Source organism: Hakea prostrata, chromosome 9 (genome assembly GCF_041222555.1).
Source record: "Hakea prostrata isolate BN-2017 chromosome 9, UWA_Hpros_2, whole genome shotgun sequence".
In the NCBI taxonomy this organism is placed as follows: Eukaryota; Viridiplantae; Streptophyta; class Magnoliopsida; order Proteales; family Proteaceae; genus Hakea; species Hakea prostrata.
Window position 1 is genome coordinate 20,519,300 of NC_142608.1, and position 20,481 is coordinate 20,539,780.

Below are 20,481 nucleotides of genomic sequence, written 5' to 3' on the forward strand. Positions count from 1 at the left end.
CCACTAACCACACCTATCAAACAACCGACCCAGTGGGTAAACTTGTTCAAGACAAGACTTACAATAAATAGATAAACAAATTGCACCAATTAAACCCACTTGAACAAGGAGACAAATGACAACCCAGATACACCCAGTGACCCTTCATTATACAAGGTCACCGTTCAAAATAGCAGCTCGAAAAATTTAAACTAACCATTCTCTCTACAGGATTTACCAATTGAAATGAGAACCATTAAGACACTCTAAAAGTTTACCCAAATGCATCAATTTTATGCAGTACACAGAAAGGTGCTAGTGTAATTGGATTTCAGATTCCATTTACAACAATAATAGAGTACCATATGACCTAGTGAAAACCATGACAATAGTTTTGGATGTACAATATAGATTCCAACCTCGTTGTCCAAAGAGATGATGAACTGATTATAAGTTTTGAAGCATGGCTATGTTTTGGTTTTTCGATCCGGGTTAACCATTGCATTCCTTCCTATGCTAGTGCATCTTCATGAAGATCAACTTGATTTTCTAATCAACTTCTTTGGGGGTAAAGGATCATCAACAGACCAGTCTCCAAATGTGGCTCAGGATTTTGATGAGTCAAAAATGCCTCCAGAGAAGACAAGTCAGTTTGGTGGGAGTGATATCGTAGAAGAGGCATTGCTTCCTTATTTCCAGGTGGTTTTATATGTTTCTTTTTCATTGTACAGTCTACTAATTGTCTGCACCTGTTGCTTGAGAATATTGAATCATTGGTATTATGACTAGTATTTGTTGTCTATATTTGGAGTTCCAATATCCATTCCACACATTAGTGTCATTATTTGACTTACAAACTTACAGTTACCTTGCATTGATCAGGAATCCTTGTTTGATCAAGAAAAACATTAATGTCTATACTTACAGTTGAAGGCTAAAAGAACAACAACATTAAACCCCTCCACAACCCCACAAAAAGGTAAAACAACAAATACTAAAAGAAACCGATCAAATCAAGTTATTACAGAGCATTTTTCATCTTTAATCAACGACCAAATCAGGGTTTCGACCACATCATCAGGAATTTCCATGGTAAGGGTTTTATGAGTTGGTTATTACCTTTTTGAAAGAAGAATCGCAGAGACGAGACGAGACGAGACGAGACGAGACAATACCAGAATCTGAAATCGATTTCTCTAAATCGCAGATGGAGCTTCTCCGCTGCTTCTTCTTCTTCTCCGCTGCTTCTTCTTCCTCTTCGATCTCAACTAACGATGCTTCTTACGGAAGCTTCAGAGTAGCCAAAAACGAAAACACCCTAACAGGTCTTCTTCTTCTCTCCTGCGATTTCTCTGTAACTTCAGATCAGCCAACAACGAAAACAGAAATGAAAATGAAATGGGCGGGTTGGTTTTTAGCTTCGTATATTTGTTACGATTTTGAACTGGTTGTATATACGGTTACTGTACAACCGTATATACGTATATTGGTAGTATGGAATACACCATTAATAACATATACTATACCCAGTCGAACCGCCCAGATGGACCGGTTGGTTTGCATCAGACCGAACCGAACAGATGGAACTCTGTTCACACGGTAAACGTATATAGGTAAAGGGTTTTTTTCATTATTTAATGAGAAGGATCATCCGAGCCGTCCGATTAGATCGGACGGCTCGCTCCACCGTAGTGCGCATTAATTACGCACTACAGAAGCAAAATTGGCTCAATTGGAGTTCAACACACTTTTATTAACTCACCACCCCTTAGTCTTGGGCTTTCATGGAACCATCACATTAGAGCTCTTTAGCTCAAGGTCTCACTGCTCTGGTTCTAGTTTTTCATAATTCATAGTGTTCTCTGATTTATAGTTTCTTAGTAAGGCTTACTAGATCTGTTTGTCCTACTATAGTTAGTTGTCTGAATTAAAGCCTTCTTGGTTTTAGGTGTCTGATGCAGGAGCCAACCCTTCCCACCCAAAATCGAAGTTTAGACCAAAAGAAGCCCCACCTAGGGCTGCTGCTAGCAGCACTTGAATAAGTCGACATTGTCCATACTTGGGTTTTTTCTTTTATGGATTTTGTGATTTTAAATTGTGCAGGAGCAGTTTTGTTATTCTGTCCAATTGCAGGGGCAGCCTAGTCCCTTAATAATTTTCATTTAAAGTCAATTTTTGTGTCTAAGGTGAAACCCATAAATTTGGGTTCTACTCCATGTATAGGTTTGATTTATTAAGATCTAGTTAGTTGCTGCTTTTCTTTTCATTTTCTAGTCCCGGTCTGTTTAAGGGTTCTAGACCCATTTGAACTCCTTTGTTATTGTCATAAATTAAGGGCCGTTGGTCCATTAGGACAACTGGAATCTGGAATCTAAGAAAATATAAAAAGTCACAAGGGTGCAATTAGGCCAGGCAAGGTTGCTGACTAGAACAGGGGCTGACTGCTTTCATTCTGTTATGGTATTAAACAGGTATGGAACTATTCAACAGAATAATTTACTGAGAAATGGCAGAGATCTGAGGTGAATTGAGAGAGATGCATATGAAGTCTAAAACCAAGCTTGAAAATAGAACAAGCACAGCCAACATAAATGGCTATGAAATAAAGGTTTTTTGATATTGGAATAAAATTAAAGTATTTTAGAAGAAGCTACTGCAGCCAACTAAACAGGCCATTACCATAGAAATTTAACCACAAGAGTCTCACAAAAGTTCCATTGAATTGTATAACAGAAACTTCACTGTTGTTGTTGATTACTTCCAAAAATCCACTGCATAATATATTAGATTTATAAAACTAATCCCTGAAGTTTTTATTTATTATTTTCTTAGCATGGCTTCAAATTGGAAACAGAAATAGTAACTAGAAGATTTCATAAATAAGTCTGCGAACTCCAGATGACTTGGAGTCTTTTGACTACCATAAATAAGGGTACCCCCTCCCTTCAGATGCATTGAGGTCCTTCTCTCCTGTGCCTCTTCTGGTGCTTGTAACAACCTCCTTTCTTAGAGTTCTCCTATTTCATTTATCTGTTGTGTAGTATTCTAAGATTCTTAGATATTATGTTTGTGATTTCTCCATATTGTGTAGTCTTCTGTTATTGAAGGTTGCTGTTAAATGTTTTTTAGCCCTTCATATTTAAACTTATGGGCCTAACTTTTATTATCTTGAAGGTCATATCAGTTCCGTCATCCTCAGTAAAGAAGTTGCTTAAAGCCTCAAAGACAATATATACATGGAGAAATGAATACCTATTAAACATGTATGAATCTCTTACAAGAATCTGCTAGATATTCTAGTCTATCAGTGTTGAGTTTACTGCCACATTTCGATCATAAGAGTGTTGGTTTGAATTGTGGAAAATCAACTTCAGTGAAATTACTTCAAGCAGAACAAAGTACAAGAGGAAGTTCAATCTACAATATCACACAGGATGCTAGAGTTGCCAAAATATCAGCTCTCGAGCAACCCTGAAGCTGGCCCTTGAAAGGATCATAGAGAATACACAAGCCATTCACCTCATGTCATATAGTACTCCATGAGAAATATTTGCACTTATGTATGAATTGAACAAGCATATTTATTTATTTTTAATAATTTTATATTTATCTTTTTAAATATTTTATTAAAAAAATGTGCCCATTTTGGCATAAAAATCGTACATATCATACAAGATTCTGTGCCAAGATGGGCTAGAGAAACGTGTCCATCTTTATCCAACCATACAAGATTATGGCAATGATTCTGTGCCAAATTTGCCCACTTCAGTACAAGCATAAAAGTGGAGCACAAGCATAAAAAATAAATTCTGTGCTGAAGTGGGAATTTTGCACAGAATGGTTGCCATACAACCCCTAAGTCCCCAGATGGCATAAAAGACACCGCCAAAATCTCCAGATGGCAGACACGTTGGTAAATCTCAACTTATTTCTTATGTCAACTCCAAATAATCGCCAGAAAATCGGCAAATTTGGCCAAAACTTCACACCTTGATGTAAAACCTCTTCACTCTTCACTAAGAGGCGTTACTCACCAACTGAGCAACTTGCGATGATATGTGCTCATAAAAACATATTTAATGACAACATTGCCGTCCGGGGCCCTTCTCGTGGAGGGGAAGATTTGATCCTATAGCCTCTCTGAACCCCGCCTGTTACCTACTGAGCAGAATCACCAACTCCCTGACTTGTCTTCTCCAAAGAATATCTTCCTTGCTTATAATTCGGAGCAAGGACTGAAACGCCTGCAAGCCAAGATTTCTTCTTGTTCCAAAGCAATCCTTTCTTGTTTTTCAATCATCAATCGCTTACGTTTGTTAAGTTCCGTGTTTCTTTCTCCTAACTTGTAAACGGCGGAAAGTAGGGGTGAGGAAGAAGCTTCAGGGTCACCAAACGTTGGAGAAAAATCTCCAAATCATATATATATATATACACACACAGGCGTGTTACGTCACATCAGTCCGTCAAAGAATTGAATCCGTTATACATTTGTTGTGACTTAAGCTTCAGTTCTTGGAACCTGGGAAGCGGAAAGTCAATTCGATTAGGTATTAACTCTTGTTTGGCTGCTCCCAGAAAAGCAAAGTTTGGGTTTTCTTTGGAAGATCTGATATGTTTTTGGATTTTTGTTTCTTTAGATTTTGAAGAATTCATTTTGATTGAGATTACGGTTAATCGCGTTAACCTTATTCTCTTGGAACCTGTATAATGGAATTAAGAGTGTTATAGAGTTTGGAGATTTATAGGAGCAAATTGATTTGTATTCTATTAGTCTTTGATGCTAGCGGAAACGGTTACTGAAGCTAGAATACTGGGTGTGGCGCCATGAGGAAATAATGGATGGACTTCCGCATCATCTACACTATCAGCAAGGAACTAGTGAGAATTCATGGACTCCGGTTGGTCCTACTACATCAGAGACTGTTATTGTGGTAAGCTCTGATGAATCTGCGAACGTTAGTGCAGAAGAAGGAAATTCAAAAGCTGGGATCAGTGAATTGGAAATAGGTAAGGTATCTTCGGAAGAACAAAAAGTCAGTGTTCCAAAACCAGACGGGCATCCTACAGTTGCTGATATTAAAAGCAGCAATGACACACTAAGTAGTGAAAACTGGGATGGCGAGAAAATTTGCAGGATCTGTCTTTTAAGTTCCGATCAGTCTGATAATGTATCAGATACCATCCAGCTTGGTTGTGCCTGTAAGGATGATCTTGGCTTTGCTCACAGTCACTGTGCTGAAACCTGGTTTAGGTTAAAAGGCGACAGGTACTTATTCAATTTCTCATTAAAATTCTTTAAATCCACCATTTTTATGTGTATGATGGAAATACAGAATTCTGATTTTATACTTGATATCGAATTTTCTTGTCCATTGTTTCAAGAGGTAAAAGAGTTGTATTTGATAGGCCTGAAGTTATGGTTCATCTTAAATTTACCTCTCGTTTTAAAATAATAAAAATAAAAAAAAAATGAGCAATTGGGTAACTGCTGTAGCATGCTAATGCTTGAAAATAACTGTATTGGCTTATAGATGTTGTTTCAACATGCACCAGTTAGCATATTATTTGCCTTTTTCATTGGTGACGCTAAAAATGAAAATACTGGACATAGAGCTGCTGCGGGGTTCCCTTCTGTGTTCATGAGAACATTCTTTTGTTTACAATTAATCTTTCTTGAAACAATCCACAACTTTCCTCCAGAAACCCTGAGCAAGAAGCATGTTTTTAGTTAAATGTTGAATATGTTTTATCAAATAATATTGCCAACTGTTAGTTAGAAATAATTAGAAATCCCCCTAGCACATTTATATGTATTCCAAGATTAAATGAAAGTAGGTAAGCATGCAGTTAAAAGAGTTTATCAGTCATCCTAAAAGCCTTTTAAATCTCTTTGACAATGCTGATTTGTAGGTTGTACCATATGGTAACGTGATGGGAGGTAAATTTCTTTACTTACACATATATAATGTTGCTTGTAGTTATATTAATTGAATGACTATTAATTTAAAATTGTGAAGTTTACAAGTGGCATTGCATAATACAATTATTGTTGCCATTCCAAGTACATGGGATATGGTTCCACCGACTTGAGTTTTGATCCAATGCGTTAAATTGTTGACCATGATCATATTTTTGGGCAACAGCTGCTAGACTAAGCCATTGTCATGCAGTGGTTCAAAGAGAAGTTGGAAAGTCCTGTGTCTATAGGCACCATTCTAAGAAATTAAGAATTGCATTATGGATTAGAATGAAATGATACAGGGTCATTTGGTAGTTAATTTGTTTTGAGTTCATTCTCTTAGTAGGACAGAGATGATGAACTCTGAATCCTTATCACTGTGCTATCCTTATGATAGTTTACATTAAAGGTTTGATAAATTGATGTTGAAAAGTTGTCGATGCCAAACACAGGTTAATTGTTGGAAATACCTATGGTGTAGAAACATGGTTGGCACAAAGGCACAGATTATGAACTTGCAGAAGTGATTCTTAGACCTAGGAAACATATGCTGTAATGTAGCTATAAGTGTAAAGGATGATTTTATCTGCAGTTCTGGACCAAACATATTGCAAAACTAATGGAGTGGCAGATTTGGACCTTGAATTGCATATGGATCAATGCAAATTCATTCTTATGTGCATTGGATTAATAGTTGTAATCAACATCTGGAGAACTGAAACTTTACGTGTTCAACTTCAGTGCTGCCTACGGTCGAGATTTGATCTCGACTGTTGGCAGCAGGTGATGCTCAGCATTCAAGTTCACTCCAAACTTTGCTGCTGAATGGTTTTTTCATGTAAAGATATATGAGGCATTTGCATTGTATGTAACAGCATTCCTAGAAATTGGCCTCTGAACTGTTGACAAAACCATTTTTTTATTGGTATAGGCAAAATGAATTTGGCCATATGTAGTTGCGACCTTATGAAGAATTCATATAGTTGATAGATGGCTTTTGTATAACCAAATACTTTTGATTTGTGCAAGCTCTTGGTCTCCTTGAGCTCTCTAGTATTGATATTAGCTTGTGCACTATTTTGGTCAAGTAACTCAACTTAGAAACAATTGCTTTTGCCTTTCACGTCTCAGTTACTAAAATCATATTTTTCTCAGCCCTCTAGCTGTTTTAGTGAAAGAAAAGGCTACCTCATGTAGTCTGGTAAAACCCTACTAATACCTCCCAAAATCAATACAAAAATGCAAGAAATTAACAAAATAGTACTGGTTTAATGGTGCCAGTCACCCCCACACCCAGAGGTGCCCCTCAGCCTTACGGCTGCCCAAAATCACTCATAACACATTCGATACCCTCTCCACTCACTTTTCCTTCTATTTATAGACCCTCAACTAACCCTAATTCTCTCTCTCTCTCTCTCCTCCACATGGCCTCATCCTAGGTCCTAACACTACCGGCCCCTCGAAAATCACCTTGTCCTCAAGGTGATGGAATTGTTGAAGTTTAGTTGTCTGATGGGTGCCACATAACTGTATTAATTCAACATCATCCTCCCAGGCTGAATAACACACCCACTGCCCAAAATCAGACTTAGAGCAAAGCACTTGGTCTAGAAATTTTTGTCGCCGACAACGAAATCAACCCCCATCGCACAGCTGCAACTCTCACGGAGCCTGCATGCCGTCTCGATTCTCAGTAAATAGTGCCGATGTTGGATGAGCTGAATGATTGGAAACCCGAATTGCACTGGATTTTAATCGAAGGATGAGGGTTTCACTCGCCGTAATCGAGCACTGCTTCTCCCCCTTAGTCGCTGCTGCCCCAACGTGCCGCCTCCCTTTCTACTCTGAAGTTCAGAGGTTGAAGACGATGTATTTTCCTCTTCTTGGCTCGGTCAAACCGCTGGTTTGGTGTATCGTTGGTTCGAACTGAGCCTTGGATTGAGCCTTGGTCTGTTTGAGTGAATTGGGCTCAAATTAAAAATCAAATGAAGTGGACTTTGGGGTAATGAAACGGGCCAGGCCCATGATAGATGTGTTAAATGGGTGGGGTCCAAATACAAACTATGGGTTAAGATAAATGGGTGGGACGTTGGTTTAATGGGCTGGATTGGGCTTTGGGTTTTGAAAATGGAATGGAATAAGAAATATGGGTTAATAAAATGTGATGGGCTTGGGGTTAAAGAAATAGGTTGGGCCTGAGGTGGGTCTTTTAAATGGGTAGTGTCTAAAGGCAGACCATGGGTTAAGAGAATTGGGCTGGAGATTGGGCAAATGAGGTAGGCTGGGCTTGGGGTTAATGAAATAGGTTGGGTCCAAGGGGGTTTCTTTGGGAACCAAGCAGCCCAATCTTTAAATGGGGTTCGGTTGGGCCCTTTTTGTGAGAACAAACATACCTGAATGTGGCCCAAGTAAAACCACATTTGGCCCTTAGGGTGTGGACCAAACCCACAACCCGGTTTGAGGTGAGCCGGACCGACCCCATAAACCCTCGACCACTGCTGCTGGTTTCCACCAGTCTTCCACTCCACGTCGCTGATGAGTCTCCCTCCATCATTATTGCCCCCATCCACGGAGGCTTTGCCAGAGCTCGCAACATCCAATCAATTTCTCCTCTGTACTAGTGTGGCTCCATCATCGCTCTAATTTCAGTGACTTTGATCTCTTCTTCTTTCGCTGCAGAATACTTTTATCGAAGCTTCCCTGCAACAAATCCACCTTTTCTCAATGCTACGAAGAAGATGAATATTGCCTATCGAACCAACTTGAGTACAGGATGATTTGGTGCTGTCAATCTTCTCGTTTGACTCCAAAATTTCAGCTGCAAGCATTCTTAGATCTACTTGCGAATGATTCTCTATTGGTTTGACGAGTTCTATAATTCTTCTGATCTTACCTTCATCGAAGTCGAATTTTAGAGCCTCCTTGAACATTGACTAGTTGAATTCCGGCCATTGCTTTTGATAAACCCAATCAAGTGCATCGCCATGCAAATGCTCGAGAGCTATTCCGAGCCAATACTCTTGTGCCATTTGATGTTGCTTGCAGAAACATTCGACTTCATTCAACCATTCTTCCGCCTTTCCATCACCGAAAACCAGAGATAAAGCCATATCACCTCCCTAGATTGTTACAGCTCTGATGCCAATTGATAAAACCCTACTAATACCTTCCAAAATCAATAAAAAATGCAAGAAATTAAAAAGATAGTACTGGTTTAATGGTGTCAGTCACCCCCACACCCAGAGGTGCCCCTCAGCCTACGGCTGCCAAAAATCACTCATAACACATTTGATACCTTCTCCACTCACTTGTCCCTCTATTTATAGACCCTCAACTAACCCTAATTCTCTCTCTCTCTCCTCCACATGGCCTCATCCTAGGGTCCTAACATAGTCCATGGATGGAGATATTATTACTATAGCTTATCTATTGCTAAAAGCCTTGGTTTTGTACCGTGTGGCACAAATATACTCTTGACTTGTCGTTTTCCCTTTGCTGGTAGGCTTTTTTTTTTTTTTTTTGGGGGGGGGGGGTTTCAGGTTGTGTGGACCAGTTGCTTTTGGTGCAAGCTGGTTGGTCTAGAAGTAAAATTTTAGAGCCATGAATTTCTGATCTCAAGTTCAGTGTTTACACTTTCAGTTTCCCGAGGAATTATCTAGATCTACCAATAAGCTTCCTAGTGGGTCCCTAATGTGAGGCTGGATCATGAAGGACCTAGCCCAGCAAAATTTTCTTGAACAAAGTTTAATGCTGGTTTGGTCTTCAGTAATTGGCAAACAAACTTATTAACTTGTATAAAATATTCCTTAATTGAATTAGAACTTGTAGACATTGGAACAAAGGAGGACATATAGAATACAGGAAAAGAATGCACAAGATTTGAGTCCCTCACCCTCTCCCTTGGGCTTCTCATCCACCCATAGTTTGTACATCTCAATTCTCATAGCTTAGGTATCTTACCCTCTCAACTGTATCGCACCGCCAATAATAGTTTCAACCAAACTCATTTTTTTAACTCAAACTCGAGTTCGCTGGTTATCAGCCTACTCCTTTATTTATACATCCAACTGAGTATACCCTAGGTCCTTATAGAAGTAACCCAAAACAAAAATACAATTAAAATAGGACTCGTATTCTTATTTTAGAGAATAACAAAATAGTAAACTTCTAAAACTGAATGCAAGGCAGCAACCTTCTTGTATTCAAAATACTCATCGCAAGCTCTCACGGGCCCTCCAAATCCGGGTAGATACATCCTCTATAGTATTAACCCCAATAATCCTAATTGTCTCTACGAAGATCAAACAATGGAATAATATCTGTTAATGTAACCTAGAGGGGGGGGGTTATAGGTTACTAACTTACTAGTAGTGGATTTGGTTAATTTTTCGGTTTATTGTAAACTGAAAATTAACTTGGTAAATTTAGAATAAAATATTCAATTGCAATCAACCACAACACAACAATGTTATAGTGGTTCGACTTGAAAAAAATCTACATCCACTCCTCTCTTGTTCTCAAGAGAGATTTCCACTAGTGATCACTTTCAATACAGTAGCTAGAGAATCAAACCTTTACATTCTTTGTTGGTCTAGGTTAAGAGCTCCCTTTACAATTTTTGTTGTAATAGGGCAAGAGCACCCTCTGCCATTCTAATCAACCTATACTAGAATTACAACACAAAGTTACAAAGATAGGGAAAGATGTTACCTATCAAAGACTGTGACACTTAACCCCTTGAGTGAGTGTGATGCAAATGAAATGAATGCTCAAGCAAGAAGATTTGCAGCACTTTTGAATGCCCCAAATGCCTTCAATCACCTCAGCCTAGCTTCTATGAGCTTGCTTTATTTCCATGGATTGAGCTTCAAGGAATGGGCATGGGTGAGAGGCAAGAACATAAGTAAATTCCAAAGATTTGAGAGCTTGAGAGTGTGTATATGCTTAGTAATCAATGCACTTCGTAGAGGCTCTCATGGTTGGGCTTAAATAGAGAGCATTCAAGTCTCTTGGTCCAAGTCCTAACAATTAGAAAACAATCATATTCTTACTGAAATGGCAAGCAGTTTAGGCTAGACGGTGCACTATTTGGTCAATATAGCCATGACAATATGACTGTTGGACCAAACGGTGTGCCGTTTAGACAAACGGTCCATCGTTACAAGGCAGTGCACCGTTTGGCCAAATGGATCAATCCGTTTGGCTACTGTGATTGCATCAATTGCAATCTTTGTTCAGAGGCTCGCCGTCTTGGTTGAGCCTGTGCACTATTTCAAAATGATGCGCCGTTATGGATAACTTCAACTTGTATTTTTCATGGGGTTTTGGTCCTCCTAACCAACCCTATGTCCATCAAGACTCTCCCATGTCCTAGGTCATTCTAATGATGCCATGGATATGATTTATTTATGAGTACAATTACATGATGCTTTGGGTGTCCTAAGTCCGAGGTGCACTATTTCTTCTTCTTGAGCATGATTGGTTCTTCATCTTTGTTTTTTATTCTTCTTATGCTTCAAGTGTCAAGACTATATATCCCACTTGATTTGGTCTTCCCTTGTTTCTTGGTCATCCACTTTGAGTTGAACTTTCACTTGTGTCTTAATTAACCATGCCCTTGGTTCCATATTTTTCATTTGATACACTTGGCTTGATCTAGGCATACACAACTCAATTTGATCATTAGTACCTTATGTTTGTTAACATCAAAACTAATAGAGGCTGATGTGGCAATGCTGACTTGGCATTTCCCCTACAATATTCTTGCTAGAAACAAAGACTAACTTATAGTAGCATTGATCTTTACTAGTAGCTGGCCAGCAAGGGCCAACTGGATAGTCTTCCCTAGAGATCTCACGTGAGGGAACCCTATGATAGCCACCAACTCCAACTACAATTCATGTTCGATCCATACTAGATCTGACCAACTGCCCATTCTACCTCCTCTACGTTCTTGACGGGCCTATCTTTGTCTCAGTAGTCTTTGCGTAGCATGTTGTGGTCCTCTTTTGGACCACAAGGTTTTGTCAATTATCTCCAAGCTAGCTCACCATGGAGGTCACATGATCTGATCATTACTCTTCCTTAACAAACATGAAAATCTTAGAAATAGAATAATTAATCTGAAAATATCTTCATACATATAAGCAAACCTAACTGCAGTTAAATCTACTGAATAATACTGATTAATCTCTTATTTTGTATCTAGAATATATCCCCTCTTCTGCTGCTGGAAGATGTGGCAGACTGTGCTCACATAATGCTAGTTGATATGGGTGTGAATAAACCTAGAACTTGGGGCAGATATTGATGTAGAACCTTGGCTGAGTCGAACGGGTTTCCATTGGTCCAACTGGGCCAAGTCAGACCAGTCTAGCTGGTCTTCTAGGAGGATCAAAAAGAGGCCAAACACGAAGAACAGTGTCACAGCCCTTTCTTGGCGTTGAAGGAATGTTCTTTGAAGATTTTGTGCAGCCTAAGAGTTGTGGAAGATCTTCTATGAAGACAGATTGAAGACTTATTAGATTTTATTTAGTATCTAGTTTAGTGTTCCTAAGTTTCTATTTTAGCATTCAAGCATGTGGCTGATAATAAAGCCTAGTTGCTAATTTGTTAATCATAGTAAGTTTCTAATTTTTATTGCTGAGAATATTAGTTAGATCGGTACAATATTCTCAGCGCATAGTTTCTATAGTCTACATAACTTGGAAAGCAAGTGCTAGTAATCTATAAATATGTAATAGGCAATTCTCAGCCTATATAGATTTATGAACTTATTAATGAACTTTGCTTTGAATTTATTATCTTGTCTTTTTGCTTGAATGATAAGAAAGGTGAGGACCTGGCTATTGAGAGATAAATACCTAGGGTTGAGGAACCTGGCTGAGAGAGCTGAAACACATTTATCCCTTTTCTTTCCTTCTCTTGTTCCACCCTATGTTGAAGTTGCTGCTGTATTGAACTAATGGTGTCCCTGATTCAAATCCTGATTTATCTCTACAATCTGATTTGATCATACCCCTTAGACTTCTTATTCTGTCTTAGTTCTGAATTTTCTGAGTTGTGGGTTTAATTAGGGCTAAGTCATCCTTGATCTTAGCCTTACATTTGATATTGCCCTACCATGGGCCAACTGAGAGTCCTTCTGCATCAGTCCCACTACTCTATCTTATACAATGTAGACTCACACCATAAGCTGATGGCTGAATATGACTTCATAACAATGTTTCTGAGGAAATGAATGTAACAGACTTCACCCGAGAGAAATAATTGGTTATTGACAGTTTAACCTCCCCCCCCCCCCCTCTCTTGCTGCTGATAAATTTTGCCTCTGGATTTCTCTAGTGGAGGCCCCTCTGATGCAGCATTCTGCTTCAAACAAGAGGAAGAGAAGACTTTTCTGTAACTTGAGTTGGCTCAATATTGATTTTGTTCCTAGTTCAAAACTTGTCCTGATTAATTGTAGTCTGATGTGTCAAAGTAGTGTTAAGAGTAATATAGGTCATGGGCTGGGGGTTTTTATTTATTCTGCTGTAATGGCTCTACTATTTTTTTGGTAAATCTGCGAAGACTCTACTTTGAAAATCCCATATTTGAGGGATTAGTGACTAGTACAAATATAACTAGCTAGTGTCCTAGTCCTCTAAAAGTAGTGACTCTTGAGGATGTCAATTGGTCAGTTTTTTCGTTAGTTGTGAAAAACCTTGAAAATATAAGTCCTTAAGTATCTTGAAAAAGTTATGGTGCAAGTCCTTCAAAATGTACAGGCATCTAGGAGGAAGTTCCAATGGAAGGATCTAAAGTCCTTCCAGCTTCTCTACAAGGTGAGTTCTCCGTAAGCATTTAAAATTAGGATCTTTATGAAATTCGATTTATATCTTTCTTTTGTGGGAGACAGAGCCATAGTGAAATACTAAGGTGGTTGGTGAGATAGCAGGCTAGGCCTGGGGTGAGACTCTTCAAGCCTATATTCTTCTTCTTCTTCTTCTTTTGTCTGTGCAATTCAAATGACCGTATTTAGTTTGTTTATGTGTACTTGCTGTTGCTCCTCCATAACTAGGTTAAATGCTGTTCGACTTGTTTTATAGGGATAAGGGAGCTTATAATGCCTTCCTAAGCCAAAGGTAGTCGCAACTCCAGGTCTAAGAGAAAAAAGACAAGACTTTCTAAGCTTGCTTACCCATAACTTTTGCTCTCCTATCCGTACCACATGTTCTCTATCCGCCTTCAGTACCTGCCATCCAAAGTGGTTCTGCTTGACTAAAAAGCATTTCCAAGAAAAAGCACAGTCTATCAGGGGACATCCATTACTCATCATTGGTGCATGACAAAACAGATCTATGATTCCATTGTTTAATTTTGGAATTTTCTGATCAGCTGCATGTCCATCCCATCCAGCACAATCTTTGTCTGTTTGTTCTCTGATCTGAGGCATTAAAATGATCTGATTGGGTTTACTGATCTGAAGTTCTTAGTAATGCAGAAACACAGCCTAGAGACGACCCAAATCCAACTGGATTTCCAGACCAAGATGAACCGGGTCCAATTTTAGTCATGGTCTAGTAAGATTTAGGAAATATATTATTTGGAGAAATAAGTGATATTAATCTGTTTTTTTAGAAGTTGGTTCATAGGATTATCTGGTTTTTAATTCGATTTAGTTTCCTTATTTGAATTGGAGTCCTAGCTAGAGAGTTGGTCTTAATTTCGGAACCTTTTATGATGTAATCCCCCATGGTTAGCGAGAGATTTGGAAGTTGAATTCAGTCCATGGTTTTAAGAGCTTATGTGGTTGTGTGCCTGTGCACCTTCTTCACCTTCCCCCCCCCCCTCTTATGTGATTTCTCTCTTCCTAATCTTCAAATTCTCCTTCTGTGAAAGCCCACCGTAGCAGCCCCTTTCTCAGGTCTGCATTACTTAAGAGTTCCTAATGTCTAGGAACCATAGTTTCTGTTTTTGAAAATTTCCACAGAATCCATTAGGTTGGTCTAGGATTTGGGGTGAATAATCACTGTTCTGGAGGGTGAACTCAGTTGGAGTTTGGCTGTGATCAGATTGGTGGATTTGAGATCTGAGGTTCATGTTATATCTGATCACTTTTGGGTGCTGTGAATCCTGGGATGCTGTTACCTTTGACTGGTTCTGAAACTTATCAGAGGTTTAGCCCAAACTCCATTGCCCTCATATTCTTTTGAGTAATATAACCTAATCAGGCAAATGATATAAACATTTACACCAGTTGAATGTAGGATCGGGCTGCTCTACTTCATGCTTCGCTCTGTAACTTAAATGTGTGCACATTGCTTCACCAATTTTCAACACAGTTTCAAAGCTTTGAGGGTGCAAATTGATACCTGAAAAGCTTTGGATTGATATTTTTTAGGGGATCAACTGTTGAGAAAAATCCACGTTATTGATGGGGGGGGGGGAAGGAGAGTTTCTCAGAAGCAATAGGAACTGTGAAGGACTCATAAGGGGGAAACTGTTCTGTAATTTGAGAACATCTAAATCATACAAAGAACAACGTCCTTCTGGAATAAAATAACCCCTCTCAAGTCTTAACTTGTGCTTCGGTGATCAGGTCTGTCAATTATTCCCTGATATCTCCGAGGGAAAGTAACTCACCGTGAAAAACATGCCTGACTATTTTTAGTTTGTGTTCTTTGAATATCAATTTCATTTGTCTTGTGGGTTTTTAGATTCTTCTTCTTCTTCATCCAATAAACATTGCTCGGTGCTTTTCATAGTTTCCATTTCCATTCAGGGACCTTTGCTTCTTCCAAATGCATCTGATCAATCTCTTCCCTTCTTGTGTCTTCTTCTGCCCTCCCTCGCATCATCATCTTTGTTGTCAACAATGTTTTGAAATCATCATCCAGCTTAGTAGATGAAAGGTACTCTTAACTGCAGTGAAAAATGCAACTCGGGTAGCATCTCCGGCATAGATTATGCTTTCTGGGGGAAGGGCCAACCTACTTATTGTGGGTTACCTGGTTTTGAACTCAAATGCAACAATGGCTTCTCTGAGATGATGATGGCATCATGAAGGTTGCCAACTTCATGAGATCTATCTTCGACCCAAACTTAGAGTGAACAGATTTATGCAGCGATCCATGTCCAACAACTTCTTCAAATTACCCTTTTCAATTTTTTAAGCTTCGTTCCTTCTTCTATGATAGTCATTCAAAGGAAATCCAACTAGTAACTGAAACAGATGCCACTTTAGGGAGAAATACCCCATTTAGAAAAAGCAAATTATGAGAAGATAACACTCAGATGGTTGGAGACGGGTAGCGATTTGCTTGTGGTGGTTGGAAAGAACTGGAAGACGGATTGAATTGCACTGGTAGTCAGGGATTAGAAGTTAGGAAAGTCTCCCAATTTCGAAACAATGGCAGTTTAGTTTCTTTTAAGAATCAAGCATGCTCTTAATGGTTCAAAATCTAAGGGTGGTTTAAACTCAAATTTTGAATAAAAATTTGCATTCAATGGTTGTCTTTCATCCCAGACCCCATGGCATGCTCAGAGGGCTTGGCAGCATGATTGCTACGCCACTAAAGGCGGCAGGGTATGCAAATCCTTGAATGGGTTGTTTAACATATTACATTTAATTTCCAAGACCCACGCCACCTTAGCAGGAAGTACCAGCCTTCTCTTTAGGTTAGTAATAGCATTGAGGATTTCCTGCCTTACTACCATACTCTGATCAAGTTTTTGATATACTGTTTAGAATTTAGTACAAGAACCTGCCTTAAACTTGAACTAGGTTTTTGTATTCTGTCATACTCAGTATTTATTTTTAGTTATTCAATGTGCAACCATTTATTTTCAGCAGAAACAATCCTCAATGATCTTCCTCACATTGGTATGCAGTTTTGGGCAGCATCTTGAGCTCAGAGAGCACTTGTAGTTCAATCATGGTACTTGGTTTGGAAGCACTAGTTAGATTGGAATAGAACAATAGGTTTCCTGTTGTCAACATGTGCAGATGATGGTGATGTTGACATAGATATTACATTCCTATGCAAGTCCATACACATAAGGTAAATGATACCCAGATTTTAGTTAGTTTGAGCTCCAAATAAAAAGCTGGCCACCAATTGCTGAATCTATGTTGTAGCATTGGATGATAACAGAAATGTTAATTCTATTATCTGTGGAAGTTTGGCAATTTTAAGTTCTTTTCTTTCCATTTCCATGGTTATTTTAACCAATCTCATGATACATTGCCCGGATCTCCATCTCCTCGCCCCACTCATGAGCAAGGCACCAAAGATGCAGGATGATCTTTCTCATCCCGCATCGGTGCCGTGGGATCTTTCATTTTCTTTCTTTCTACTTGTGCATGGAAAAGCAAGAAGTTGGTGTGAAGCATGCTTCAAGAGTTCGAACAATGGTTACATCTCCCCTTCCACAAGTTTCCCCTGATGCCTGTGAAGACGTACCAGGCAAAGAAAGGCCTTCCTCCTATATAAAATAAACTAGTTGTTAGGTGAATATGTACTGTACCTCTTTTTGTTTTTCAACTTATGTGTTGGTTGACCATAAGGAGATGATGAACTGTCCATGTATGGTTCACAAATAAAATAAGTTCAACATAACTTCTTTTGTTTCTTCAAGTTATGGTCATTTATCCAGGGTCCAGCTTCTATGAGCGCCTACACAAACTTCATGCTTATTAAGAACGTTTTGTTAACCATACTGGCTTCACTGTACTTTGGTCAAAATAGCCTTTTTTTCCGCATAAATCTACTGACTAGAACCTAGATTTAGAATGCCTATGAATATTTTTCTTGTTTCTGATTCATGCAGATGTTGTGAAATTTGTGGTGTGGCTGCAAAAAATATCATAGGTGTCGGAGACAACAGATTTATTGAGGAATGGAATGAAAGTGGTTTTGCCACCAGCAGTAACAACAACCCCTCAAGCAGGGGCGGATTCTGGAGAGGGCAGCCATTTTGTAACTTTTTAATGGCATGTCTGGTAATAGCTTTTGTACTCCCATGGTTTTTGCGCATCAATATGTTTTGACAGGCAGTAAGTTAATCAGAAATCATTTTGCATGGGCACATGTGCCAATGTGTGCGTTCTACTGCATCATGATATCATCCAGCCAGTGAAAACATTCTTATGATGTTATTGTGTGACAACTGATTCTTGGTTCTGGCTGTCCACATTTACAAGATTCTTATAACCAGTCACCAGAAAAGGCTGATGATGAAATAGTGAACAAGCAATTAAGGAAGTACCCCGCAGTATAATTATTGCTAGGCTGCAAATGAATTTGCCTGTCATCTTTTAAAGATATTGTAAAGATTTTACATATATTTGTGAAGGAAGACATGAAATCGGTTATGTGATACTTTGTCATTCATTATTTGTTGGAGGATCAGCATTTGTAAATATGAAGTGAACCCTATATTTCATTTATAGTGTTTGATCATTTTTTCCCCTGTTCTTGGGATCAAAAGGGTTTTCATTATTATTTATTTATTTATTTTTCCCTCAAAACCTGTATTATTTCATTCGTTAGTCATTGAAAGAGTAGATTTTTCTTTCAAATTTCTTGGTAAATAGAGATGTGGTGATTTGGTTGCAGCAGGGCTAGTGAATTCTGGGTCTCAGATCGTGTACCGGATGGAAATTAGCAAATCATTATTTTAGTCCTAGGATTGTAGAATTTCTCTACTGAACTTTGTGTCTGCCTGTTCGATCATAAATTGGGAATCTGAACCCAGTATGGGTAGGAACTTGAGACAGGGTGGTCGAGTGTCAATATGATCCAACCCATGTTGTTGTCTTGCTTTTACCAAAAAATAACCTAGGCAGGCCCTGATAAAACATTCGACCCTGACTGGGTCTGACCCTGATCTGAGCCACCCTGTGTTGGTCCTAACACAGTCCCGGGGCAAGAATTTTGAGTCCTGATTTGGACCAACAACAATGGAAGTTGCAATAGCCATGCATACATCGAAACGAATTGGATTTAAGGCCACCAGCAACCACTAGAGGATCTCATCAACACACACACACACACAAAGAGACAAAGGGGTCTACAGCCAATCTGAGAATGGACTCTCATTATAAAAGCCAACCTCCACCAAATTGCAGGTGGTTGATAGTTAGTGCGAGCTAGATCTCACACGTATACCATATGACAGAAGGTTTGCGGGAAAAGAAGTCAACTCCTGACATTTCAGGTGAAGAGTCACAATCCCAAGCCCCCTATTAAATCCAGATAGCAGTTCTTACAAGCAACAAGTCGGGAGATCAATCGGGGAACCTGCAACAGAGTTTGGCAGTTAGCAAGAATCAGAAACGAAAGTTTGTTCTGATTCTATAAGCCAGAAGAGAATCTGAGAAGTGATATCCCAAGGTGAATTTGAGTAACCTACGGGTAAAGTTTTCTTTTTTATTTTTACTTATTTTTTGGAAATTATTATTAAATTCATTTTAGACCAAATGCAAACATAATTTGGTAATCAATAGGTAAAATTACGTCTGACTTTATTTTTGCTGAATGAAACTTTTATACGCTTAAAACCTGTATCACAAAAATGGAGAAAATGTAAGTGACACTCCAGATAGTTGGCAAAAGCACACACCTCAAAACTATTTCTAATTGGCAATGACCCTCAAATGTCTTTTAAGTTTGCACAGCAGTATACTTCATTAGCAAAGTGTGTTAATTATGTTTATATAATTTTATAATTCCTAAGTTTTGCCCTCCTTAATCTCTTGTGATTTTTATAGTGTTGGCGTGTTGCCTTAGTAAAATAGAATCATGAGTTTCATCTTCTTTGTTCCTTTTTAGAGTCTTTTCTTTTTCCTCATTCATCATTTTATATTATAAAATATAGAATAGTTCAACTAAGGATATATTCGTCATTTTCTCTAACTAACTAAACTAGTAAACTGAAAAGGAGGAATTAAATTTCAATTTGACATAGTGTTAGGCTCTTCATGCGTTTCATCAAAATTATTTTTAAGTGTTCCTGAAATATTCCTAGAAAAAGAAAAGTATATAAATTGTGATTCTCAAAAGAAAGCTAGCTCACTCAAGCATAATGAGACTGTTGAGACTGGAAAAGTGAAAAGTCACCACTCGCAGACTCGTTTACAGCTATTTATAATCATCCCCCCATCTAGTATATCTGAGCAAGAAAAGTTTCTCAGAGAGACAAGACAATCAAGAGTCATCCACAGGACTAACCCCCTGAAGTGCCTCTATAAATATCCCTGGTGGAAGTCTGCAGGATGGACGGAGTTATCTTCTTCAGAGTGCATGAAATCCTCCATGTTGTTTCTCTCTATCTATGCATTTACCAATCAATAAGGCGCTGCACCAAATTGGGAATACCTTGTGATAAAATGTTGGCAATGAGAAACAAGATAAAGAAGTGTGAATTATTTGGTAATTATTGGAAACTCATCAGTGAAAAACTTGTACCAGAAATTCATTATGACATTTTAAATTTGTCAGAGATCGTGACTGGATGAGGTAAAGTACTATATTCCAGTGAATCATGCACCTTGAGCATAT

At 38.6% G+C, this 20,481-nt stretch overlaps 1 protein-coding gene across 1 annotated transcript; it reads left to right on the forward strand.

The window, feature by feature from the left end:
* The first annotated feature begins 3,985 nt into the window (after positions 1-3,985).
* Positions 3,986-18,581, forward strand: LOC149004971 (uncharacterized). Its single transcript, XM_089169572.1, has 2 exons — positions 3,986-5,245; positions 17,750-18,581. The coding sequence occupies exons 1-2, from the start codon at positions 4,815-4,817 to the stop codon at positions 17,967-17,969; spliced, it is 651 nt and encodes a 216-aa protein (XP_089025698.1). The 5' UTR covers positions 3,986-4,814; the 3' UTR covers positions 17,970-18,581.
* Positions 18,582-20,481: the final 1,900 nt, after the last annotated feature.

What these genes read in the sequence shown, in the direction of transcription:
- LOC149004971 (XM_089169572.1), top strand. Translation starts at nt 4,815, where the DNA reads ATGGATGGACTTCCGCATCATCTACACTATCAGCAAGGAACTAGTGAG. An exon ending in TTTAGGTTAAAAGGCGACAG is followed by an intron (nt 5,246 to 17,749) that starts GTACTTATTCAA and finishes TGATTCATGCAG; the next exon opens with ATGTTGTGAAATTTGTGGTG.